Source organism: Myotis daubentonii, chromosome 18 (genome assembly GCF_963259705.1).
Source record: "Myotis daubentonii chromosome 18, mMyoDau2.1, whole genome shotgun sequence".
Classification (NCBI taxonomy): Eukaryota; Metazoa; Chordata; class Mammalia; order Chiroptera; family Vespertilionidae; genus Myotis; species Myotis daubentonii.
The window spans coordinates 22,614,716-22,641,797 of NC_081857.1; the positions used below are offsets into that span (position 1 = coordinate 22,614,716).

General features: G+C 39.8%; 1 protein-coding gene across 9 annotated transcripts in view; it reads right to left on the minus strand.

Annotated features, from left to right (window-relative positions):
• RASAL2 (RAS protein activator like 2) overlaps positions 1-27,082 on the minus strand; it is a 258,767-nt gene that overhangs the window by 105,026 nt on the left and 126,659 nt on the right. For 8 of the 9 annotated variants that reach the window (XM_059673950.1, XM_059673951.1, XM_059673952.1 and 5 more), the window contains one exon: positions 21,371-21,497. In XM_059673950.1, coding sequence (XP_059529933.1) covers positions 21,371-21,497 — 127 coding nt within the window. Of the gene's footprint in view, positions 1-1,327; positions 1,436-21,370; positions 21,498-27,082 lie in introns of those variants that run through there. The other variant, XM_059673954.1, reaches the window with a different exon arrangement.

Genomic DNA, 27,082 nt, shown 5'->3' on the forward strand with positions numbered 1-27,082 from the left:
CAGAGCTAGACCTTGCATAAGAAACCAATTGGTCCAAACAGTTGGGATAATTTTTAAATGTTTTCTTAATATTTAAGAAATCAACAAAGAAGGCAGTGAATGTGGAATGATATTTTGCTTTCAGTAAATAGGTAAAAGTTAAAAAAAGTGGATATTAGCATCTAGGAAAAGCTTTACTAAAATTATACAGAAATTTTCTTAGTCTCAAAGTCTTTAAAAGAAACTAAAATCAATTTGAAAGTTTTAATTTTATATACAGATATTCAGAATATGCCACAGCTATATAATTATTTATATAAAAGCATCATACAAACTATAGACATTTTCCTTAACTGAAAGCCATTTTTTTCTTCTCTATATATTTTGTTATATATTTTTGGTTTTGACCAAGAGCATGGTATCAATATGCTTTGATGATGTTTGTTTCTCAATATTTCCTCCTCACAGATTTCAATTGAAGTTTATAAAGCATTTGGCCTATTCAGGCAATAATTCATGGTACCTGAGGCCTGCAGATATAGTATAGATGAAAAATAAAACTTAAATGTAACCGATTCCATGAATAAAAATAGTAAATTGAAAATAAGGAAACCTGGATTTTCATTGTAATTCTGTTCCTAACTCTGTGACCTTAAGCAAGATTAAATCCTTCAGACCTCAATGTTCTCATTGGAAATGGAGAAATGGGACTGCAGATGATCTCTAAGTCTCTTTCAGATTTAACTTTCAACGAGCTAATGAGATACCTGTCATCTATTGGCAAAGCACATTGTAAGCCTACCTTGGGCAGAAAGAACAAGCAAGATTCTCATTTGAAGGCTTTCACTGTTTTTTTGGATCCAACTTGTTGAACTTTCAAATGACACAGATTTGTGAAGTGCTACTAAGATTGAATCAAGGCTTTAAGAATCTTATTGATGGTCAATATATTTTGTCTCCCTCAGAGAGAAATGAGATATACTCATTTACAGGTATTTAATATTTCACAAGGAATTTGAGGGAAGATCCAGAATAATAACCCATTTCAACTTATTAAAAGAACAAGTAAACATTGCGGTGTTAATATTTTGCTATGATCATTACCCTCCTAATTGGCCTGCATTTCTCAGATGGCTATTCTTGTGCTGTATTTTGTATAAGAACACTGATAGCCTCCACAATATTCACATGAACGCATAGTAATGAAAACCAACCTATTTTTTTAAAGCCAATAATCACAAAGGTAAACATTCACTGCATTTGTGGAATAAAAATAGAAAAGCTACACTCCCTTTAAATCTATACAAACTTTTCATTTCAGTCTCAGACAGATTGCAGGAACTCTTACCTGGTGTCTGCATTCTGGGAAGTTTCTGGGTGTTGCTAACATGATCTTTCCGGCATGCCAGTCAGAAACTCAAAACACTTTGTACACCGTGCTCACCCGTGCTTTCTCGCTCTCTCTCTTTTGCTCTTGCTTGCTCTGTGCCTCAGACAGTTTGGAATGCAGAAAAGCCAGAGCCAATGCCAGTTAAACTCAATTCTTTTTTCCCCTCCCAGCTCTTCTGCTAGAGAGCACTAAACAATAGCCACCCTTCCTTACTCACTGCATGTCTTTCACAGCACCGGGTGCAGGCAATCTGCTTCAGAAGCAAGTGTTTTACCAAGCTGGTAATTCATTTTTTCTGTCCCAAGGGGCAAGTAGGTGGGTGAGTGCATCTCTGTTTAAAGAAGTGATTTTTTTAAAGGAATCTATTTCAAAATCTGTCCTATTTTTGAGGTAGAAAAGTAAAACAAATTTCAGAAATTCTTTTTTTTAATGTTACTATGTTGAATTAAAATATAAACTTTTCAAAGTACAAAAACCAGGTGAATATCTTACACCTAACATATAGATAGTGTGTGTTAACACATATATCTCTAAGACTCAGTAGATCACCTTAACTCATCACAGAGGAATTAATTTAAACTTAGAAAAGAAAATTTTTATTTCCCTAAAGCCATTCATTCAGGTCTTAAGCTAGAACTCCATTTTAAAAAGAAAGAGTAAAAAAAAAATAATTTTATAAATTGAGTGTCGAAGTATCTGCCCCCTGGTGGTCAGTGCATGTCATAGCGACTAGTCGACCAGATGACAGCCCCTGGTGGTCAGTGCACGTCATAGTGAGTGGTTGAGCGGCCTTAGCATATAATTAGCATATTACGCTTTTATTATATAGGATATACTTAATTATTCTTAAGTAAACCTTAAAGAAGTCTACATGAGACCAAATTCAGATCAATAATGACATCTTTAGGTATCTGAAGTTTAATTTAAAAATAATTTACTATGTTCTGTAAAAAGCACTTTTACAACTTGGAGTGCTAATACCTGAGTAAATCTGAGAAGTACTGTTGAGGAAATAAATTTTCTTAAATCTAAATATGATGATATTCCATTATTCAACACTTCAAATAATAATAAACTTTATTATTATTAATAAATTAGCCCAGCTGGCATAGCTCAGTGGTTGAATGTCAACCTGCAAACCAGGAGGTCACAGTTTGATTCTCAGTCAGGGCACATGCCCAAGTTACGGGCTTAATCTCCAGTAGGGGGTGTACAGGAGGCAGATGATTCTCATCATTGATGATTCTATCTCTCTTTCCCTCTCCCTTCCTTGCTCTGAAATCAATAAAAATATATTTAAAATAAAAAATAAATCAATAATTTTATTTATACATTAACATTACATGTTATTAATTTATTACTATTAAGAAATTAATCAATATGAACTCTTTTTGACAAGCATTACTATTGGTAATTCTGTTTTATGTCTTCCAGTCTTGGTGTGCTGTTTCTCTGACTGAAAGTTCCTCCCTGTCCTGGTCTGCCTGTCAAACTCTTATTTACCCTTTCAAACCCAAATTTAAATTATTTTCTTAGGGTGATTTAACTTATTTCCTACCCAGAGTTCTCCTCTGTACTCCCACCCCTCCCTATGCTATTCTTTTCTTTATAGCCTTCATTATTACCTAACATACTATATAAATATTGATGTTTAATGTTTTCACCACCAAAATGTGAGGTAGAAGGGGGAGAGGGGAGCTTTGTTTCCTTGTCAGGTTATCCCAGAGCTTAGAACAATGCCTGGTATTAGTAGGAACTGCATAAATGATAAATGGATGGATCGATAGATGGTGAAAAAATATATTTCCCGTATCAAACCTATGTAGGTATTTAGACTTAGGAATACTTTTAGAGTAACTCCGGAACAGGGACCATGTATGTCCACTTCCTCATGCCTGAGCCTGGCACTTTGCATGCCATGTAATGAAAAAAGAACACATGTATCTCAAGTTTACATGACCTTAAGAAACTAACTGAAGCCAAAAGAATGATATACCAAGGGAAGACAGTCATTTCATCGTTCACCCAACTAGGACCTACTTGTAATAGGTGGGATCCTGGTCTGTAGAAGTGGTCTCAGAGAAATTTTCACTGTCTATGAACCCACAGCCAATGCGGTCCCATCATGGCCAGGGGAATTCAGTCTTTGGTTTGTAAATAGTCTGTATTATTTTTCTGTAAGAATATTATTCCTTAGTTAAAGTTTTAAAATGATGTTATTGGCCCAAAGGGTGTGGCTTAATTGGTTGAGTGTCGTCCCATACACCAGGAAGTTGCAAGTTCAATTCCCTTCTAGTCAGGGCACATGCCCAGGTTGCTGGCACGATCCCTAGTAGGGGGTGTGCAGGAGACAGCAGATCAATGCTTCTATCTCCCTTTTCCGCTCCCTTCCTCTCTCTGAAATCAATAAAAACATGTTTTTAAAAAATTGCTAAAATTAAGTTACTGATGCTTTTTATTTATTTTTATCCTTTTTATTATAAAACGCATTCCCCAAAGGAAAACTTGAGTTCTTAAGCAGGGGGAAATTTACTTCTACCCATTGCTTCTGAACCATAAAAATTAGCACTCTTTAAAAAATTACATTCAAGGCTCCAAAAGGGCAATCCTACCCCACTTAATAATACTAGTCTTATTACATTTTAATTTCCAATACTACATTTCAAAATACTTTGCCCCCTATTTTTTTATAAGAGGTAATTTTGAGCCCTAACTGGTTTGGCTCAATGGATAGAGCGCCGGCCTGCGGACTGAAGGGTCCCGGGTTCGATTCCAGTCAAGGACATGTACCTTGGTTGCGGGCACATCCCCAGCAGCGGGTGTGCAGGAGGCAGCTGATCAATGTTTCTCATCGATGTTTCTAACTCTCTATCCCTCTCCCTTCCTCTCTGTAAAAAATCAATAAAATATATATATTTGTAAAAAAGAGTTAATTTTGAAAGTTTCTATGTATGGCATGAGATTTTTTTTCTCCTTTTTTAAAAGTTGAGATAAATGATCCTCAAATCTGTTAAAGCCAAGTTTAAAACATTCTGGACATGAAAAAAGCAATTCCATAAATCATCATTTTTAGTTCTACAGCATCTCAGTAAATATGAAAAATAACTTTCAATAGGTCAAAACTTCCTTCTAAATTTTGGCATGCACAATAAAAATATTATTAGTTATGAAAAAAGTTCTATGTCATAAGAAATAAGTGAATTAGATACTTTCAGAGAAAAGGCAAAAGCAATGGTATAAAAGGCAAAGAACTATGGGACAAGGCACATGATCAATTCATGATCAATTCCAACACAACAATCCTACAAAGAAAACACAATGTAGTTCAGCAACACAAATAAATACTGCATTCAAGGACGGATTCACTGTTTGCTTTGAAAACAAGCCAAATTTTTCTGTTCTCACAAGGGATAACATCTTTTCTCTTGGCAATAAAACATGACATCTAAATTTATTACTGCTGAAGCTAAAGACAAAAAATATTGTTACCAGGGAAAACTTGAAAATCTTCTATAAGAGATTTGTTTCTGTGAGTATGGCGATGTAATTTCAATAAAAACAATTGCATTTTCAGCATATTCAAGAATTATGATTATGTGATGTAGATGCACCTTTGGTAGTGGTTACTATTAACAGGTAAATCTTCCCAGGATATAGTAAAATTATTAAATGCCTTGGCTAATTTGAACTAATTTAAAATTTAATAATGCATTTAACATGCTAATCTTAAAATGTCAATTTCACAGGAAAACAAAAGTAAGTGAAAAACAGCTATACTTCAGGGAAGTCTATCTAATATTTGACTAATATTTCATGGGTGACAAAATTGAGAGATAAAGGAGATTAACGAATTTGCTAAGGAAATAGTCATTGATGACTAAGAGCAGACTCCCATTCCCACTCCTAGATTTCTCAGGAGGCCATCCTGAGAAATAAGAGCAGGGATATCTTATGTCAGGAAATAAATACAACAGTTTCTATCTCACTGGCAAGAGAAAGTCAGGCCACAACACTGATTTTAAGAATATAGTTTTGTCCTTATGTATGAACTAGAGGTCTGGTGCATGAATTTGTGCACCACTGGGGTGACTTGGCCTGGCCTGTGAGATCGGGCCGAAACTGGCTCTCCGACATCCCCTGAGGGGCCCTGGATTATGAGAGGGTGCAGGCCAGGCCGAGGGACCCCACCGGTGCATGATCGAGGCTGGGGAGGGATGTGGGAGGTTGGCCAGCTGGGGAGGGACCACAGGAGGGCTCCAGGGTATGTCAGGCCTGTCTCACTCAGTCCCGATTGGCCAGACCCCAGGAGCAAGGTAACCTACCTGTCAGAGCGTCTGCCCACTGGTGGTCAGTGCATGTCATAGCAACTGGTCGACTGCCCCCTGGTGTTCAATGCACATAATAGCAAGTAGTTGAGCGGCCTTAGCATATCATTAGCATATTATGCTTTGATTGGTTGACAGATGACCAGACACTTAGCATATTAGGCTTTTATTATATAGAATTTTATTACTAGGGATATTCTTTACCTGTACCATCAATTATTGTCTAATTAAGGTTGTTGCCTACAAAACATTAAAAATTTCCTAAAACTTTTATGATGCACATTTTAAATTCTGTATCATACTCATGCACATAAACATAAAATTAAAAATAATATGACGAATCGGAAAATGCTGAAAAATATTGTACATTCTTGTTCAATGTTTATTTGGAATCAATAATGATTGAGTGTTATTAAGTGGGAAACATGTTCTTTGTAAAGAAGCTCTTGCCCAGCCAGTGTTGCTCAGTGGTTGAGTGTCGACCCATGAACCAGGAGGTCAGGGTTCGATTTATGGTAGGGCACATACCCAGGGTTATAGGCTTGATCCCCAGTAGGAGGCTTGCAGGAGGCAGCCGATCGATGATTCTCTCTCGTCATTGATGTTTCTATCTTTCTCTCCTGTCTCCTTTCCTCTCTCTGAGATCAATAAAAATATATTTTTAAAAAATTTCTCTAAATTATGCCTGAAATTGCATCTTCTGTAAACAGAAGTTCATTCATCACAGTCAACCCTATGGTTGCCAATAGCAACCAAAATAACCCTATTATTCTTCTAATATATTTGAAGAGATAACTACACTTTTTTATGTTAAATAATAGTGAAACAGACAATTCTTCTAATAAATTTATTTTTGTAAAGGTACAGGGATATATCCATTGACAGTGTCATAGGACCAAGGAGTACAGAACTCAGTCTTTTTTGCTCACCATTGTAAGGTCATATTAGCAAGTGGAAGAGGCATAGTACAGTGGTGACTTTAAGGCCACATTACCAGGTTCTAATACTAGCTCTGCCATTTACTACTTACAGGATCTTGGAAAAGCAATGCCTCAGTTTCATTAAATATTTAAAAACAAATGAATAAGGGTAATAATAACAGTATCTAGCTCACAGGGGCTGAGAGAGTAAATATTTTTAAAGTGCTTAGAACAGTATCTGGCACAAACCACTATATAAGCATTTGTTGATTAAAACAAAATAAAAATAGTATTCTGTGTGTTTGGGGGAGGGGAGGACTATAAACAGGAGGTGGGTAAAAAAAACACAATAGAAAATGAGAACAATTTTTATATTTCATCTCTGACTTGACATTGTATTCTTTCCCTAAAGCTTACATCTTTGCTGTAAGTATGTTTATGATTTCTACATTTACCAAAACTCACAAGCTATTACTGCCTCAGATTCTCTGAAATCTTTTTCTTTTCCTTCCCTTGATAGAAATGTTTCATTCTTTTACCAGAGGACACTTTTAATATGTTGATTACATGGTCCAGAGTACATCCTACTCCAATTATCATGTGAAAAAGTCTGTGACTTTGTCAAAAATTATTCCTCTTACCAAGAGTACCATTCAGTCTTCTGCTCCTTCCACAGAGAACATTTGAAATGAGACACTACATTCCCTGTACTATAATGATAAATGCCTTGATAAGAAGATACTGACATTATAGATTACCCAAGGAGAGGTGCAAAGGGAATGCTTTTGTGAAATAATTTCCTAGTAGGTATACAGGACAGTAGCTTGCAGAATCTTTGGTATACATTCCACACCTCAAATTATTTATTGGGTTTAGACATGTCCAAGCAAAATGACAAACAGTGACAGAAACAGTAACACCTGATTCCATGATACATTGTCATAGGCACAACATTTATGAGCCACAGAAAACTTGTTTCCCAGCATTATTTCAGCTAAGTTTTACTTAACAAAGAGGCAAGGAGAAGAAAATATCCTTTTAACATTCCTGAAAAAGCCAATAGAGGTTACTTTAATAATCTACTAGCTATAATTATCTAACATAAAAATGTCAATAAGTTTTGTTTAGTCAGATTCAATTGCTCTTCTTTACTGCAGATAAATAAAAAACTAAGCTGTTTGGATGGCCAATTTAATATCCTGCTACAAATGAATGACTGGAGAGTGACAAGAAAGTTAGTCAATTTTTAAAGCAGTATATTTTAGTAAGGTGAAAGGCACAGGTTGGCGACAATATAACATACTCTCCTAATTAATTCTCTCATATTTTAGTTAAATGTTTCCCTGTTTCTGAAACACATCATGAAGAGCTGAAATGCACCTTCAGTGCAGGCAGGTTTCTTTTTCCCTTTATTTGTCTCTCTTCTTCCTTATTATAGTTATTAGTATTATGGCCATTATTATTAGGAATGTTAACTCATTCGTTGATTGCAAGTTAAAAGGTTAGAAAGTGTTATATAATGAAAAGTTAATCTCCTTGCCCCACCCCCACCCCACTGTGATCCACCAGGGTTCCAGTTTTCTCCTCAGAAGCAACCACTGCTAAAGTCTTCTATACAGTTCTAGTGTTATACACATACGCTTATGTGCACATGGCATTTCTTATATAAATCACAGTACAGTATATATACTATTTCTGCACCTGAGTTTCCCCTCTGACCTTAATAATGTATCTTAGAGATTGTTTCACATTACTATACATGGAGCTACTCTCTTTTTGATAGGTACACAGTAGCTCATTATATATATTTAACATAATTTATTTAAATAACCTCCTATGGAAGGACATTTAGGTTGTGTCTGCTCTGTGTTATAAACAATGATGTAATGACTAGTGTGAATAAATCCATAGGACAAATTCTTAGAAGTAGTCCGCTTCTGGGAGAAAAAGGATGGATAGTTTGGCCAAAATGCTCTCTGTAGAAGCAATGTGGCATAAAATGGACTACAGTGCTTGTTTTCTCCTAATCTTCCAAACATTTTTATATTTGCTAATCTCAGAGGTAAAAATCAGTAGCTTGTTATAGTATTAATTTGCTTTTGTTAATTATAAATAAAGTACAGAATCTTTTTGTTGTTTAAATGGCATTTTATTTTTCTTTCCTGTGAACTACATATGCCTTTCCCTATTTTAAAGTTTTCATGTTAATAAATATATGCATGTAGTTTAGAGTCTACTGATTTTACAAGGCTTGTTTAGGAAAAAAAAAAAACCCACCAGCAATCCCCAGCCCTCCTCTTCTAACACTTTTCCTTCCCCCAAAACAGCTACTTTTATCTCTCTTAGCCAATTCTTTTGATAGTCATCACCGAGTCTTAGATAATATGGCTATATCAATATTTTTAAATTCTTCCATTTTAGACACACCTAATGACTTACCACTATGGAAGATGAGAATTCGACTCTTTCTTCTCCATTATTAGCCCAGTAGGTTCATACACACCTCCTATTCTCTCACACTCCCTATACAGTTACATATAGTAACTTTGGTAAGGACAAGCAATATTATGAATATACTAGAGGCCCGGTGTATGAAATTCGTGCACTCGGGGGCATCCCTCAGCCCAGCCCAGCCCTCCTGCAGTCCAGGAGCCCCTGGGGAGCGGGCCTAAGCCGGCAGTCGGACATCCTTAGCGCTGTTGAGGAGGTGGGCAACGCTCGCGCCACCACCACTGGGCTCACCAACTGTGAGCCCGGCTTCTGGCTGAGCAGCGCTCCCCCTGTGGAAGCACACTGACCACCAGGGGACAGCTCCTGCATCGAGCATCTGCCCCGTGGTGGTCACTGCACATCATAGCAACTGGCTGTCCCGCTGTTCAGTCAATTTGCATATTAGCCTTTTATTATATAGGATGTTATTCAGAGTCCTCCACATAGCAAATCCTATGTGTAATACAGTACAGTGGTCAAGAGCATGATCCTGAAGGCAGACTACCTAGATGCAAATCCTGTTTAGTTATAGGCAAGTTACTTAACCTCTCCATGCCTCAGTTTCCTTATCTGTACAACAGATGGGTTTACAAGCATTAGTAAATTCATATACATAGAGTGCTTGATAGGCAGAAGGTGCTATTTAAGCATTATTTTATGTCCTGAGCTACGTTTTTGTTTCTCCTATAGCTATTGTCTGGTTGTTCATTTGCTCAGGTTTCTATGTACTTATTGTTAACTAGAGGCCCGGTGCACAAAAATTTGTGCACTCAGGGGGGGAGGGTGTCCCTCAGCCTGGCCTGCGCCCATTTACAGTCCAGGACCCCTTGGGGGATGTCCACCTGTTGACTTAGGCCCACTCCCCAGGGGATCAGGCCTAAGATTGCAGTCAGACATCCTTCTGGCAGCCAGGAAGCCCTCGGGGAATGTTCAACTAAAGGCTTAGGCCCCCAAGGGATCGGGTCTAAACCGTTAGTTGGACATTCTTAGTGCTGCCGCGGAGGTGAAAGAGGCTCCTGCCACCACCTCTGCGCTGGCCAGCCATGAGCCAGCTTCTGGCTGAGTGGCACTCCCCATATGGAAGTGCACTGACCATCAGGGGGCAGCTCCTGCATTGAGCGTCTGCCCCCTGGTGGCCAGTGCGCATCATAGCAATCGGTCATTCTCCTGTTCAATTTGCATATTAGCCTTTTATTATTATTATATAGGATGTCCCTATTTCCCCCGTTTTGCCCCCTCTACCCAGCTCTTGCCCCCCACTTCTCTCTGGTCATCGCCATACTGTTGTCTGTGTCCATGGGTTGTGCATATATTTTCTTTGGCTAATCCCTTCTTTAAATTCACTTTTTTAAATTTTTATTTTCAGATAAGTGCTTATATCTGCACTATTATATATTTTCTATTATATCATTTAGAATTAAGATAATTTTTAATTGAACCCTTGTAAATTTTAGCACAATTTAATAAATTATGCTAGAAGCAATTAGGAGATTTTTCATGTAATGCAGATACATTTCAATTAATATTTTATTAATTTTTAATTTTTTAATATTTTAATTTGAAATAATTTCATACATGTAAAAAAACTATAAAATACTACAGCATATGATATGTACCCTTCACCCAATTTCTTAGGTGTTAATAATTTAAACATAACCATTATACAACTAACAAAATTTGGAATATATGTTTTTTATAATCTCTTTAATGTTACTTAATCCATTTACTTTGTTTTTGTTAATCTTCACCCAAGGATATTTTTCCATTAAATTTTAGAGAGAGTGAAGGGAAAGGGAGAGACACATTGATTGGTTGCCTCCTGCACATGCTCTGATAGGGACTGGGGATCAAGCCAGCAACTGAGGTACATGCCCTTGACTGGAATCTAACCTGGGACCCTTCAGTCCACGGGCTAATGCTCTATCCACTGAGCAAAACAGGCTGCAGCTTAATTCATTTACTTTTAATCTATATGTATCTTTATATTTAAAGTGGGTTTTGTTTTTGATTCACGCTCATAATCTGTCTTTTAATTGGTGCATTTATGCCACTGACTTTCAGAGTGCTTACTGATAGAGTTACTGCCATATCTGGCGGCTTCTGGGGCTTCCAGGGCCCACCAGCAGCCCGAGACCAATCTGGTCCTGGGCAGCAGGAAGGTGGCTCCTGGGGCTTGCGGGGCCAGCGTGCCTACAGCCCGGGCCCGGATCGGATCCCGGGCAGCAGGCAGGCGGCTCCTGGGGCAGGCAAGCAGCTTCTGGCATCGCCCACGGGGGCCTGGATGACAGCTCGCACTGGCGGCTCACTCTGTCCCGCCCTGCCTGCAGTATGCAAATTAGCTGCCATCTTTGTCAGCGGTTAATTTGCATATCTCACTGATTAGCCAATGGGAGGCGTAGCGAAGGTACAGTCAATTACTATGTTTGGCTATTATTTGATTCACCCTCATAATCTGTCTTTTAATTGGTGCATTTATGCCACTGACTTTCAGAGTGCTTACTGATAGAGTTACTGCCATATCAGGTGGCTTCTGGGGCTTCTGGGGCCAGCCTGGGTGGCAGGCAGGTGGCTTCTGGGGTCGCACACGGGTGCCTGGATGGCGGCTCGCGCTGTCCCGCCCTGCCTGCAGTATGCAAATTAGCCGCCATCTTTGTTGGTGGTTAATTTGCATATCGCACGATTAGCCAATGGGGGTGTAGTGAAGGTACGGTCAATTACCATTTTTGTCTATTATTAGATAGGATTCTATACCAATTCATTTCCTGTTGTTTAAACACACTCCGTTATATCAGTTGTGTCTTCTTGGAGAAGTCTTCAATACAGCTTTCTGACTGCTCCACTCTGAACTGTTGTCTGCATTCTGCAGCTGGTACAGAGCTATTTAACTTGGCTCTTTCTATGGCATTCTCCTGAGGGTTCCCTCTGTCTGCCCTGTGCTAGTTCTCCTATCCTATATCCCATGTCCTACTCCTTCTTGGTGTAAAATATATTCCACTAGCTTCAGGAGAAATGATGTGCAGGAGGTAATTTTAAAAATCTGAAAATACCCTCATGTGTGGTTAATGGCTTATAGCTAGATATAGAATTCTAAATAGGAACTAATTTCCCTTCAGAAGTTGGAGGACATGCCTCATTGTTTCCTAGCTTTGGAGTTGCTGATGGGAAGTCTGAAGCCATTCTGATTTCTGATCCTTAGCTTGTAATGTTCTTCCTTTCTTTGGAAGTTTGTAATACTGTCTTTGTCACCACAAATTGAAATTTCCTGAAAATGCCTTGTCATAGGCACTCAATAAGTCCTTTCAATCTGGAAACTAGGATCCACTGGGGGAAATTTTATTGAATTATATTGCTAATGATTTCCTTCCCTTGTTTTTCTTTTTCTGGAACTTGGTTTTGATATTGGACTTTTTAAACTGACACTCTAATTATTTTATCACTTTTCCCTCTACTTTCTAGAATATTTCCTCATTTTCATCTTCAAACCCACACTAAGTTTTATTTCTGTTACTTTTCTTTTTTAAACACACAGCAGTTCTTTGGTCTTATATAACATTCAGTCCTTATCTCACACATGTAATATTTTAAACTCTTTGAGGAAAGAAATGAGACTTTTTAAAATTTTCTATTCCCTGCCTGTCGCTGATCCTCCAAGTTTCTTTAGTTTGTTTTGGTTTTTCTTCAGATATCTGCTAGTCTTGGGAATGTCAGTATCTTTAGGTCTTTCCTCTTGGACTAGTGTAATACACCAAATGGTATTCTCATCTTCTGCATGGAGGGTACAGGTGAGAGAAGCCAGGTGGAGGAGTCTCATTCAGTGAGTGTGCAGATGTTCATTCCATTCCCTTGAATTGGAAAAGGGCCCTGTGCTCTCAATTTTGCCTGGTATGCCCCAATCTGAGACCTTTGGGGTTTTCTTCTTCAGAGAATTAACCTGCAGTCTTGTATTACGGTTGAGGTGAGGGTGGGAAAAGGAGAATACTAAGGGATCTATCATCATGTATTCCTGATACCATCGATTCCTGAGCTATTTGAAAACTTTGTGGTACAATTCAGGTTGGTTCTTGGCTTTCTTCAGAGCCAGATTAAGATTTGGCTTTCTCAAGTCAGCTAGGTCATTTACCACACTCCATTTGTTTTTCAGCTTTCAATCTATTATTATGTGGTTGTTTTCTTCTTTTTCGTTCTCCTTGTCCTTGATGGACCATATCTTTTAAAAAAATTCCTTTATCATAATTATAGTGCAGTTTCTGGAAAAAATACAATTAGATGCTTATCCAATTTTATCCCCAGAAGTCCAGGATAAATCTAAAAAAATACTCCTGATTGTGTATGCCATTCATTTCCCCTTCCCACCCAATTCTCCCACCACCATAGTAGTTTACAAAGATCAATATTGCCTTAGGGCTGGTCAAGAGGGGCTCCTTGACTGGGCATCACATTTTATTTTTTAAATTCTTTATTGTTTAAAGTATTACATATGTCTCCTTTTTTCTCCCATTGACCTCTCCCGGCCGTTCCCACCCCCCCAGCACATGCCATCACCCCCCTATTGTCTGTGTCCATGGGTTATGCTTATATGTATGCATACAAGTCCTTTGGTTGATCTCTTAAAACCCCCACCCGCCCGGCCTTCCCTCTGACCTTGGTCAGGCATCACATTTTATAGGGCTTGACTTTGGTGCTCCTGGGCACCGATCCCCACAGAACTTGACTGTATAGGCTGGCTGTCCACATGCATGTCTGTGGGTCTCTCATGATGTGATGCCAAATTTGGAAATTCTCTCCAGGCCTTGACTGTAGAAAAATATAGTTGTGGTTGAAGGATAGAACATACTTTATCTTTTTATTTTAAAAAAGTTAGTTAGCCCTAGTCAGTTTGGCTCAGTGGATAGAGCATCAGCCTGCAGACTGAAGGGTCCCAGATTTTATTCCAGTCAAGGGTACATGCCTGGGTTGTGGGCTCGATCCCCAGTGTGGGGCGTGCAGGAGGCAGCCAATCAATGATTCTCTCTCATCATTGATGTTTTTCTCTCTCTCCCCTTTCTCTCTTCCTCTCTGAAATCAATAAAAAAAAAATTTTTTTAAACAGTTAGACTAACAAATATTAAGGCATATGACACAGCTTTATAAACCTAGCATATAGCTCACCCACAGAAACATTGACTTCCTTCATGGTTTCTCTTTCCCCAGGTCTTCTGGCTTCACTGAAACTCAAACAGTAACCCTTACAAATGACTTACATGAATCAGAAAGGAATCCATTATTTAAGACACTTTGCTGCCATCTGTTGGAAATTTTATTAAATAACTACAAATCAATGAAGACAAATGACAGGCACCCCTAGTTGTTGGGCAACGCATAATCTGCACAACCAGAGGGGCAGCACTGCCTTGAACCAGCTTTCACAGAAGTGGGCAAACTCTATTGCGTCAGGATGAGTATGGGGAGGAAGACAACAAAGCAAATCAGGAATCAAACTCCCACTCACAAGTTAGAAGGAACTGTGGTATGGCACCTTGACTTAGAACTGAGAACTTTCTTCACAGAAAGAAATGTTCTCACTGCTAATCTAAATTTAGTTCATAACAGCAAAATAAAAATTGGCTTTAGCAGTTAGCTTGAGAACATAAGTACTAGTTTTTATTTTATTCATACTAGCTTTGTGTTCCAAATAACTAATTTCCAAAAGAAATATAAGAGTGTGTTGAAAAGTAATTTTGGAATTAAATGCAAGCTGCTTCTTTCAAATGGACAAACCTGATTAAATCAGGTTGGTAGTTGGGTTAGTTCTGTTTTAATCCTTGCTTTGTAAATGTGAATGTTCCACCACAACTGACATATTAGGGAACACTTGCAATTACATACATTTTTTTATCATGATTTCATCTGTGAGAAGCACCAGGTAAACAAAGAAAAATGCACCCAGCTGAACCAAGTCACATATGAATACACGAAAGGCTCACATACACAGCTCAAACATGTACCAGTGACCTCACTTCACTACCTGTGCTATGAGCCACACCCATACACATCTCCTATGACAATGTTCTATTCAATTTCCAAAAAACCCTCCCTCCATCACTTCACAATAAATTTAAAAACTACTCTGATGCACACTACCACAAGTAAATTTCTAGATAACTTTCCAAGGTAAAGGTGCTATCGTTATTGTAGTATTTATGTATTCCTCAACCATTTAGCACATGTAAAAATGTATTATTATTTTTACTAAGTTCCTGTCTTTACATGTTTTTGAGTATAGTGCTCCTAATTCCTTTTCCCCCATAAGTCCTGTGATTTTTATTGTGCAACTAGGGGCCTGGTGCATGAAATTCGTGCACTGGGTGTGTGTGTGGGGGGGGGGGGAGTGTCCCTCAGCCCAGGCTGCCCCCTCTCACATACTGGGAGCCCTCAGGCGTTGACCCCCATTACCCTCCAATCGCAGGATCGGCCCCCAGCCCAGGCCTGATGCCTCTGGCCCAGGCATCAGGCCTGGGCAGGGGACCCCCAGACCCCTCCGATTGCTGGCTCTGCCCCTTGCCCAGGCCTGATGCCTCGGCCAGAGGGGTCGACCCCCATCACCCTCCGATCGCCTGATCGGCCCCTTGCCCAGGCCTGACGCCTCCGCCAGAGGTGTCAGGCTTGGACAGGGGACCCCCATCTCCCTCCGATCACTGGCTCTGGCCCCCGCCCAGGCCTGAGGCCTCTGGCCCAGGAATCATGCCTGGGCAGGGGACCCCCATCTCCTTCTGATCGCTTGCTCCACCCCCCACGCAAGCCTGACGCCTCTGACCCAGGCTTCAGGCCTGGGCAAGGAGACCATCATATCCCCCCAATCCCTGGCTCTGCCCCCCACCCAGGCCTGATGCCTCTGGCCCAGGCATCAGGCGTGGGCAGGGGACCCCCAGCCCCCCGCCCAGGCCTGATGCCTCGGCCAGAGGAGTTGACCCTCATCACCCTCCGATCACCAATCACTGGATCAGCCCCTTGACCAGGCCTGAGGCCTCCGGCAGAGGTGTCAGGCCTGGGCAGGGGACCCCCAGCTCCCCGCGGTTGCAGGCTCTGCCCCTGCTCAGGCCTAACGCCTCTGACCTAGGCGTCCAGCTCGGGCAGCGGGGACCCGCAGCTGCAGCGGCCCCGTGATCGTGGGCTTCGCTTTAGGCCCAGGCAAGGGACCCCTAGCTCCTGGGACTGCCAGCTTTGACCGTGCCCAGCTCCCATCACTGGCTCCACCCCTACTTCCTGCTATCACTGGCCAGGGCGGAAAAGGCACCTGATTCTCAGATCATGGTTGGGGGGCAGGGCAAAGGCAGCCCCAGGGCCGCCTTTGCCCTGCCCCCCAGCTCTTAGCTCCCCCCTGGGTTTCCGATCACTGTCAGTGGCAGGGTGCTTCTTCCTGCTTTCCCTTTCGCCTCCCTGCATTGTGTCTACATATGCAAATTAACCGCCATCTTGTTGGCAGTTAACTGCCAATATTAGTTGGCAGTTAATTTGCATATAGCCCTGATTAGCCAATGAAAAGGGTATCGTCGTACGCCAATTACCATTTTTCTCTTTTATTAGTGTAGATTCTGCACAGTACAGTGATTTAGGCACTCGTGTCACATTATTGCAAATTGACTGTGCATGGCTATTTTCACCTAGACTCAAGTTCATTCTGCTAGACCAGTGGCCGGCAAACTGTGGCTCGCGAGCCACATGGGGCTCTTTGGCCCCTTGAGTGTGGCTCTTCCACAAAATACCACTTGCGGGCGCGCACATACAATGGGATTGAAACTTCGTGGCCCATGCACAGAAGTCGGTATTTTGTGGAAGGGCCACACTCAAGGGGCCAAAGAGCTGCATGTGGCTTGCGAGCCGCAGTTTGCTGACCACTGTGCTAGGCTAATATCAGCAGAATTACCACATGTATCTTATAAATCTTATAGATTTCAAAAAATAAATATATACTGACTTATGGTTTTTAAGAAAATTCAAAAGCACCCATCCAAAAGCCTCAGTGAAATAATCCAGGGCTTCTACCTTAATTATCCATAATGATTTTAATAATTCTTGAGCTCATTTGACCTTTCCTCAAATAACTTATAGCCCTGGCCGGCTTGGCTCAGTGGATAGAGCATCAGCCTGTGGACTGAGGGCACATGCCTGGGTTGCGGGCTTGATCCCCGGTGGGGGGTGTGCGGGAGGCAGCTGATCAATGATTCTCTCTCATCATTGATGTTTCTATCTCTCTCTCCTTCTCCCTTCCTCTCTGAAATCAATAAAGAAAAATATTTTAAAAAAATAACATCTATTTTTACAAAACCCTAAGCGACTGGTCAACCAAACGTTGGACCCGTCGCTATGACGTGCACTGGCCACCAGGGGGCAGAAGCTCAACACAGGAGCTGTCCCCTGGTGGTCAGTGCACTCCCATAGCAGGAGCGCTCCTCAGCTGACCAACGGGCGCCAGATGCGGGGCTCACAGCTGGCGAGCACAGCTGTGGCGTACCAAGCAGCAACAGCAGCACGGTGCCTGACCCACCTCGGGTTCCTCCCCGGCTGCCTGCTGCTTCCCACACTACTACATCCCTCGGGGGATGTCAGGCTGCTGGTTTCAGCCTGATCCCCCGAGGGGTCCCAGATTACGAGAGGGTGCAGGCCAGGCTGAGGAACCCCACCAGTACACGAATCCGTGCACTGGACCTCTACTATATCACTGAAATCTGGGAATGATGGAATACAAGTACAAAGGATGGATATTATATAGCTCTCTTAACATGAGCTTGCTTAGAAAATTGTGAAGTAGTTTATTTTATTGGAAGAAACAAGACAACATTTTTAGGGCATTTCAAAGAAAACCAAGTGCTGCTATTATTCACTGAGTTCTAATTTTCAGAGCTAGAAATACCAGACTGCTGACTTTTTTCATAAATTTTTTGCTCATTTGTATATATATTACCTTAAAGTTCACAAGTTTCTTCTACTGAATAACGTGTGTGTGTGTGTGTATGTATATATATATATGTGTGTGTATATATATACACACACATATATACACACACACATACACACACACACACACACACATACATATAACTTAATAGTCAATCTAAATATTGAGTGCTACCAAACACAGGCATTATTTATCAGCATTTTTAATTCTATTATTTGAAAAATTCTTGAAATATGAAATCTTTTCATTGCTCATTTCTCCTTCCTTTAATATTATTACTACCAAGTATTTTCATAGATTTTAGCATCTTGAAAAAATGTCATAAATTATCTAGATACTCCTAATAAATAAATATCTTGGGAATAAAGAGAGTCATCATTAGTTTATACATAAAGTTAACTGAGATTACTTTAACCAAGAATGTCAGAATTAAAAACTAAGGTCTGAATAATGAATATCCTTTAAAAATTTGGCCTATAAAAGTTATCCTTTATAATTTTAGAAATGCCTTGGAGAAAATATTGTGCTTTAACATTTATTTTCTTCAAAGTTTCCTCAAATTTTTATCACTTAGGTCAATAAATGTAGGAAAACATAGTTACATGGTTGTGAGCTCAATCCCTGGTAGGGGGCATGCAGGAGGAGGCAGTCGATAGATGTTTTGCTCTGACACTGATGTCTCTCTCTCTCTCTCTCCCTCTCCCTTCTTCTCTCTCTAAAATTCAATTGAAAACAATTTTTTAAAAATCACACGACAATTTCATTCTTGCTGCTCTAGCCAAAATTCTTCATTTTTCGTTTCTCACTTCCTACATCCAATCCAACAAGCAAATTCTGTTGGCTCTACCTTCGAATGTATTCATAATCTAGTCACTTCTCAGCCTTTCCACTATTACCATTGTGGCCCAGATCATTGCAACAGCATTCCAATTGGTCTCTGAACTCCCATTCTTGCATCCCTATTCTCAATATAGAAGCCAGTGGCTCCCTATCTCACAGAATCAAAGCCCTCATGATGATCTACAAGGCCTTTGCGATATGCTCAATGATGTCATCTCCTACTACTCTCCCCTTGTTCATTCCACTCCAACCTCCCTGGCATCTATGCTGCTCCTGGAACATTCCAATCATATTTCTCCTTTATATTTGCTATTCCCCTGGGTGCAAATCCTCACCCCTAGGTATCCACATGCCTGACTTCCATACTTTTATCAGGTCTTGACTCAAATGTCACTTAACAGGGAGGCATTCTTTGGTCAGCTTAGCTAAAATTATTCTTCCTTGATGCTTCCTATTTCCTATTTTTTTTCTTTGTACTTATCTCCATCTAGCACAGTACATATTTCACTTATTACTCTTGCTTATTGTCTATCATTCCTCAATAGAATGTAAGCTTCACAAGGGGAGAGAGCTTTGTATATTTTTTTTCACTCTTGTGTCTTAAAGTGCTTAGAACAGCATGTGGCACATAGTTGTCATTCAATAACTATTTGCTACATAAACAAATGGATTTTTTAAAAATTAAAAATCAATGAAAGCCACACAATATAACACAATAACATGTGCTGTGAAAAGTCATCAATAATCTATCTTCCTAATAATGTAAGAATCTTCTAATGACAGAAATTACACCTCTTTTCACTTAGGGACTGGCATAGAATGTTACATATACAGCAATTATTCAATTCAATATTTGACAGCATGAAATTTTGCTTAAAGACAAATCACTAGGGGATAAAAATAGAACAATAGAATAATGATCTAATTCAACATTAGATTGGCATGTAAGAAAAAAAATGGCTCTAAAAGTAGTCTTTCCCCTTCTAATATTTATGAGCAATAGCTTTCATTGCTAATTTAGGACATCCACTCCAAAAATGATCATGGTCTGCCATGAATCAAGACTTGTCCAGGACAGAAAGTGGAAGATTGGCTCTGGACTAAGCACCTTGGCCACCTCATCTTAGTTTGTCTTTGGGACTAGTACATGGAATATTGGAGATATTTAACAATTTACGATACAGTTTTCTCTTCTTTAAAATGTTAACAGTTCTTCAGACTATGAATATATATTCTTTGTGGGTTAAAGCTTGTCAAAAGTTTCTAGAGTGACAATGATAGTCATCAACATAACACTGTGAATAATATTAGATAGCAAAGGAACTGAAAGAAGGTGACTCTGAGCCAGTCCAAGTTACACAGAACACATACATGAAATACAAACAGGCTACAATATGGTTACACCCAGACAGGTTTACAATACAATTTATACCAATACTTAAACTGGATTCAACACATGCTAAAGAAGTACAATGGAAATAAAATGAGAGGAAAATCTGATTTCTCTAAGTATGATTCCTTGGATAAAAGTGTTTGCTAATCTAACTAATTTCTAGAAAAGCAACAATTGTTATAGGATAAAAAGAAAAAGAAAATATTCAAATTCTGACCAAGAATTGAGTTCCATTTAAATTATGAAGAGAAATGAAGAAGAAACAAACAAGAAAAACTAAACCGATATTCAAAAACACATACTCACCAACATACAGACAATAAATAGTTCTGACTTATCTACCTAGCAAATGTCTGTGACTAAATATCTAGTTTCACTAAGCAAATAATAACATCAATGATATAAAGCACTTCCTACTATTCAAATCCTTCCATTATTTTATTTAATCTTAATTATGTTCCTTTAAAATTACCTGACCTAAATATCTATATATCCATTGGCAAGCATGCAAAATATGAAACAATATATTTGTTAGGAAACAGGGAAAGAGCTGCTTTGATGTTGACAATTTCTTTAGGGTATAACAACTCATAGGGTTTTTTTTATTTCTCTCTCTTGTCACCCTTTAACTATAGTTCCAAATATACTTACATGAGATATGTAAAATTAGCTCAGCTATAGTAGCCTGATCTGACATTACATTACATAAGACAGAATCAGTAGCTTGAACAGGACACACAACACTCAATACGAAGTTTCCATACAATACTGGCTCCCCAGTGAATCTCAGTAGTTCAACAAGATCACCTAATGGTCTTTCAAAATTTAAAGCCAAGCAATAAACTCAGAAACAATACACCATCCAACTTGTTTAGGGCTGAACAGCAAACTTATGAAGCTTAGATGAATTTCATCTCTGTAAAATAACTTTGCTGCCACTTGGTTACGAAGAATAAAACTTTCTAATGACTTCTAACTCTTGGTTAACATATCAATGTGCTTCCTTAATGGGAAATACGGGGTGTTTTGTTTTATTGTAACACTCAACAAGTCCATAAATTACCAGATAAAAGCTAGCAATTTCTTTTATTCGCTTACCCAGTTTAGTGGTGCCCTCTGGTGGGTACTCAGGAAACTGACCCTCGGAAGGGACACTGACAGTTCTTCTCAGGCATCTCCCTTTGGTGGAATCGGCCTGCTGCTCCTGTCCTCCCTCCGTGGGTATCTAGTTAACCAAAAGAAAAAGAGATGAAACCTATTACTGAGTTCGCCATAACAACTTTCCGACTGAATAATGTTTTCAGTTAATAAAGGAGTTTGTAATCATCAGAGCAAAGTAGAAGAAATGTAGAAATAAAGTATACACAATGGTAAAGTATTACCAATCCCTTTGCAGGAAGCTTTTCTTTAAAAAGAAAACCAAAAGATCAGGAAAGGTGAGTATGTAAATTAGCTTAGTTGAAGTATGTACAAATCTTATCCAGGTGTGCATGTGTTTTGGGAGTTCAGAAAACAAAACAAAACACCCACACAAATAAAAGATTCTTTTACATAAGACACTGGTTCACAAGTTCCAATTCTGCCCAATGCTCAATCAGGTAAATGGAAATAAAAGTCAACCAGAAAGATTTAGCTACAACATTCTCTTAAAAAGAAGGTTTTGCTAGATAAAAGTATTAAAATGACCCAACTTTTCTTTAATTTTAGAATTAAGCATATATATATATATATATATATATATATATATATATATATATATATATCCTATATGATAAAAGGCTAATATGCAAATCGACCAAATGGCAGAACGACCGGTTGCTATGATGTGCACTGACCACCAGGGGGCAGACGCTCAATGCAGGAGCTGCCCCCTGGTGGTCACTGTGCTCCCACAGGGGGAGTGCTGCTCAGCCAGAAGCTGGGCTCATGGCTGGTGAGCGCAGTGGTGGCAGCAGCAGTCAGACATGCCCCGAAGGCTCCTGGACTGCGAGAGGGCACAGGCTGGGCTGAGGACCCCCCCACCCCCTCCCCCCGACCCCAAGTGCACGAATTTCGTGCACCGGGTTTCTAGTATATATATAAAAGGCAAATATGCAAAGTGTCCCCTCAGGAGTTTGACCGGGAGACAGGGAGTTCGATAGCTCACTATGATGTGTGCTGACCACCAGGGAGCAGTGCAGAGTGAAGGAAGGCCCCAGCCAGCAGCTGGAAGGCCCCGTTTAGCCCTGATCACTGGCCAGGCCTAGGGACCCTACCCATGCCCGAATTTCGTGCACCTAGCCTCTAGTACAGTGGTTCTCAACCTGTGGGTTGCGACCCCTTTGGGGGGTCTAACGACCCTTTCACAGGGGTCGCCTAAGACCATTGGAAAACACATATATAATTACAGACTGTTTTTGTGATTAATCACTATGCTTTAATTATGTTCAATTTGTAACAATGAAATACATCCTGCATATCAGATATTTACATTACGATTCATAACAGTAACAAAATTACAGTTATGAAGTAGCAACGAAAATAATTTTATGCTTGGGAGTCACCACAACATGAGAAACTGTATTAAAGGGTCGCAGCATTAGGAAGGGTGAGAATGAATCACTGCTCTAGTAGTTAATAAAATACATTTTCAGTGAGATTTTGCTAGTAACCTTTATCAAAATTAAGAATAGTATTGGTAACATCTTAGTTTGGCAAAATATATCAGTAATTAATCACAGTTTCTTATTTCTTATGGCTCTCGTGTTGAAATTTCAACCATTTCAATAATAATGACTAGCACTGAGTTCCTGCTATGTGCAGGGGTATGGATTTTACATGAGTGACATTATGAGGGAGCCATTATTACCCCCCTTTTAAAGATGAGGAATAATTTATTTTTACAAATGATTTCAGTATATACATATCACATCAACTGATCCAGAGAAACTGGGATACACACAGGCTTGAATGTATATGTCTTCTACTTTGCCTCAGTAATCCAACTCCTATGACTGGGGTCAAGCGGGTGATAGCAAGGGAAACTCTCTCTGTGCCACTGAGAATCTGAAGAGCGAAGTCCTAATGTCTTCAAAATGGACTGAAAATTTTCACAATCTTTATAGGACCAAAAATTTACCATTTCCTCATTACTATAACTATGCCTACATTACTTGCACACTGAGAAATCAAGAAGAATTAACAATGGTAACATTCTAAAAAAATAAGGGGAAACCAAATAATAGCATCAATAAAGAGATGAACTATTACAAAGCACTCTGTAATATAAAACTTTACAAATGGTAATCTAAGTCATCCAGCCCTTTCAGGATGAAAATTATATTATCTCTACTTAAATAATTAAAAGAGTAGTACAGAGAGGTTAAATAACTCTCATCTAGTAAGAGGCAAAAATGTAACCTCTACCTGCTTTAAAAGTAGAAAGGAATAGGGGTAAATACGAGTAGAAAGTTTGTATCTTTGAACAAACAGGAACCTAAATAAAAAACCATTTTCCCCAAAATTCTAAAAGCACCAATTATCTGAAATAATGAAAATTCAAGCTATAAGGAAAAAATGTAGTAGTTATTTTTTATATTATAGGAGGAAATGACCTATGATCTTTCCTGTGAAAATGTATAAAGGCCACATTTGGAAAAAAATAAGAAATGGCTTCTATTATCATATACTTTGCCTCTACCATGTCTAAGGAGAAGATACATAAAATATATAAAACTTATCTGGGCCTAAATTTCACTCACAATTATTTTCTCAAAGTTTTTGTGTAGACTCTTCATTTCCCACTATTGTAACTTAGAATATAATAAAAAGTTTCATTCAAAGTATCACTTACAATTGGGGTATACTATCTCTCACTTGGGATATATGGGAGAATAGTGTTGACTTTTATTCTAAACCTGCACTTCTTATGAATCTTTTACAACATTATAGATTGATCCCTATGTACAATATTTTTACAAGATATTGATCTACTTGAAAATCCGAGGGTTCATATTTCAAGTATTTTCAAACTAAGCTGGAGTTCACCAATCTTTGTACACATTCTAAAAAAAATAAAGGGGTACCAAATCAAAGAATCAGTTTTAGAAAGTCAATTTTAGAAAAGCTATGTTGTCCATTCTAATTGCCCTAATTTAGTTTACTAGTTTAATTTTTTTAATATTTTTTATTGATTTTTAGAGAGAGAGGAAGGGACAGGAAGAGAGAGAAAAACATCAGTGTGAGAGCAGAACACTGATGTGCTACCTGCAGTACGCCTGCTACCAGGGATGGAGCCCACAACCTGGACATTACTCTGACCAGGAAATGAACTTGCAACCTTTGGTGCATAGGACACCACCCAATCAAGTGAGCCACACCAGCCAGAACATTTACTAGTACACATTTATTGTTTATACTGAATTAGTCTTTAAAATTTGTGTATCTTCCAGATTCTATAACATGAGAGGAATTCTTTTTAACCTCTTTGGCCTTGTACTGTGCCCTGAGTCCAATTTTTCCTCAGGAAAAAAATAAAATCAAGCGCTTTAATTCATTCTATTGCAGATGAGGCAAATGGAACACAGTAAGGAGTAAATGGCTTCTCAGGTATTTAAGCTGTGCTAATAACAAAGTCAAATGTAATTTCTGAATTCTAATCCTGATGGTTAGTTCCAAACCATCCATGACAACGGAGGAGCAACATGAACAAATAAATTAAGCTACTTAGAAAATACTATTTATATACATACTAGAGGCCTGGTGCACAAAAATTTGTGCACTCGGGGGGGTGGGGGGGGTCGTTCCTCAGCCGGGCCTGTGCCCTCTCACAGTCTGGGACCCCTCGGGGGATGACCACCTGCTGGCTGAGGCCTGCTCCCCAGGGGACTGGGCCTAAGATGGCAATCAGACATCCCTCTGGCAGCCCGGCAGCCCTCGGGGGATGTCCACTTGCCAGCGGGGAGCAGACCTAAGCTGCAGTCAGACATCCTTAGCACTGCTGAGGAGGCAGGAGAGGCTCCCGCCACCACTGCTATACTGGCAGGCAGAGCTCCTCCATGTGGGAGGTCACAGACCACCAGAGGGCAGCTCCTGCACTGAGTGTCTGCCCCCTGGTGGTCAGTGTGTGTCATAGTGACCAGTCATTCCCAGTCCTTCTACTGTTAGGGTCAGTTTGCATATTACCCTTTTACTATATAGGATAGAGGCCTGGTGCACAGGTGGGGGCTGCCTGGTTTGCCCTGAATGGTGTCCCGGATCAGGGTGGGGGTCCCGCTTGGGTGCCGGGCCAGGCTGGGTGAGGGGATGATGGCTGTTTTCAGGCTGCCTGCGCCCCCTTCAGGGTGGGGGTCCCCACTGGGATGCCTGGCCAGCCTGGATGAGGGGCTGATGGTTGTTTTCAGGCTGCCCGCACCCCCTTTAGGGTGGGGGTCCCCACTGGGGTGCCTGGCCAGCCTGGATGAGGGGCTGAGGGCTGTTTTCAGGCAGGCCAAGCCTGCAACTGAAGCTCCCAGTCTCTCCTTTTTTTCTTTTTATTCTGGGATTTATTTACCTTCTGTAATTGAAACTTTGTTGCGGCTCCAGCTCTGACCCCGGCTGGCTGAAAGCAGGTACTTGGGGTTTGTTTAGCTTCTATAATTGCAACATTGTTGCATCCGGAGCTCAGAGCTGGGCCCCTGCGGGGCTTCCTCCATCGCCGGGGCAACCAAGCCTCATGTTTGCTTCAGCTGCGTGGCTGCCGGTCGCCATCTTGGTTGGCAGTTAATTTGCATATCACCCTGATTAGCCAATGGGAAGCGTAGCGGAGGTATGGTTAATTACCATGTTTGTCTATTATTAGATAGGATACCTCATATCTTCTAAAAATTGCCTTTCATTTTGTTTAGAATTATACATAAAATCACTTCAATTTTAATCTGTGTATATGCAGATTAAATAGTCAAGTAAAGGAAACCTAGTTTATGCTAACTAGCAAAAGAAAACGCTCTGTAATTTTTTCTCTAAAGAATGTTTAAGTGATACTCAAGTCTACTGTATCCTGATACAGTGGATGTATGTGATGGGTAAAAGCAGCCTTCTGCTTCAGCCAGGGCGTAATTCTGAACCGTTTGCTGTACAGGGCTTCTCATAAGCTTTTCTACAAAAAAAGAACTCTTCTGCTAAAAGTATCAGCTTCAGACTTTACGTTCTAGGAACATCAAATTGCTTGCATTTCCCTAATATAGCCCCTATTGTGTAGTGCCTTTGCTTAGTCTGTTGTCTCAGCTTAAAATATTTCCCCCATTTTCTTTTCTATTCTTTACCTAACAGGTAAAACTATTCATCCTAAGGTGCAGTACAGACATTGCCTCTTCCAGGAGTCTTCCCTTTCTACCAATTCCTTAAGGGAGTAGGGTCCAGGTACACCTTCCTGAGGTTCCTCCAATAACAGATTTTTCTCTTTCACTCTATTTACTACATTGAATTATAATTATTCCTTTGTGCAACTAATTCCATGTAAGTTAACTGCCTGTATCTTACCAGTCAATCCCCAAATCTTAAAATAGCTCCAACCCACAAATGAATGAATGAATATTTAATAGGTAGAGAGGTTGGCCATTGTAGGCAAAGGAAAAATACATAATATCAGCTAAGAAGTTGGTAAGCATATAACTTTTTTATTTTGTTTTGTAACAGGGAGTAGGCCAATTTAATTAGAGTCTCTTCAAGGGGAGAAATGGGGTAAAACACCAAAATATATTATGACCACATTGTGAGGGCATTAATACCAAACCATGCATAATTCAGGAAGCACTGGGAAACCTTTCAAGTTTTTAAATCAGAGGAAAGGTA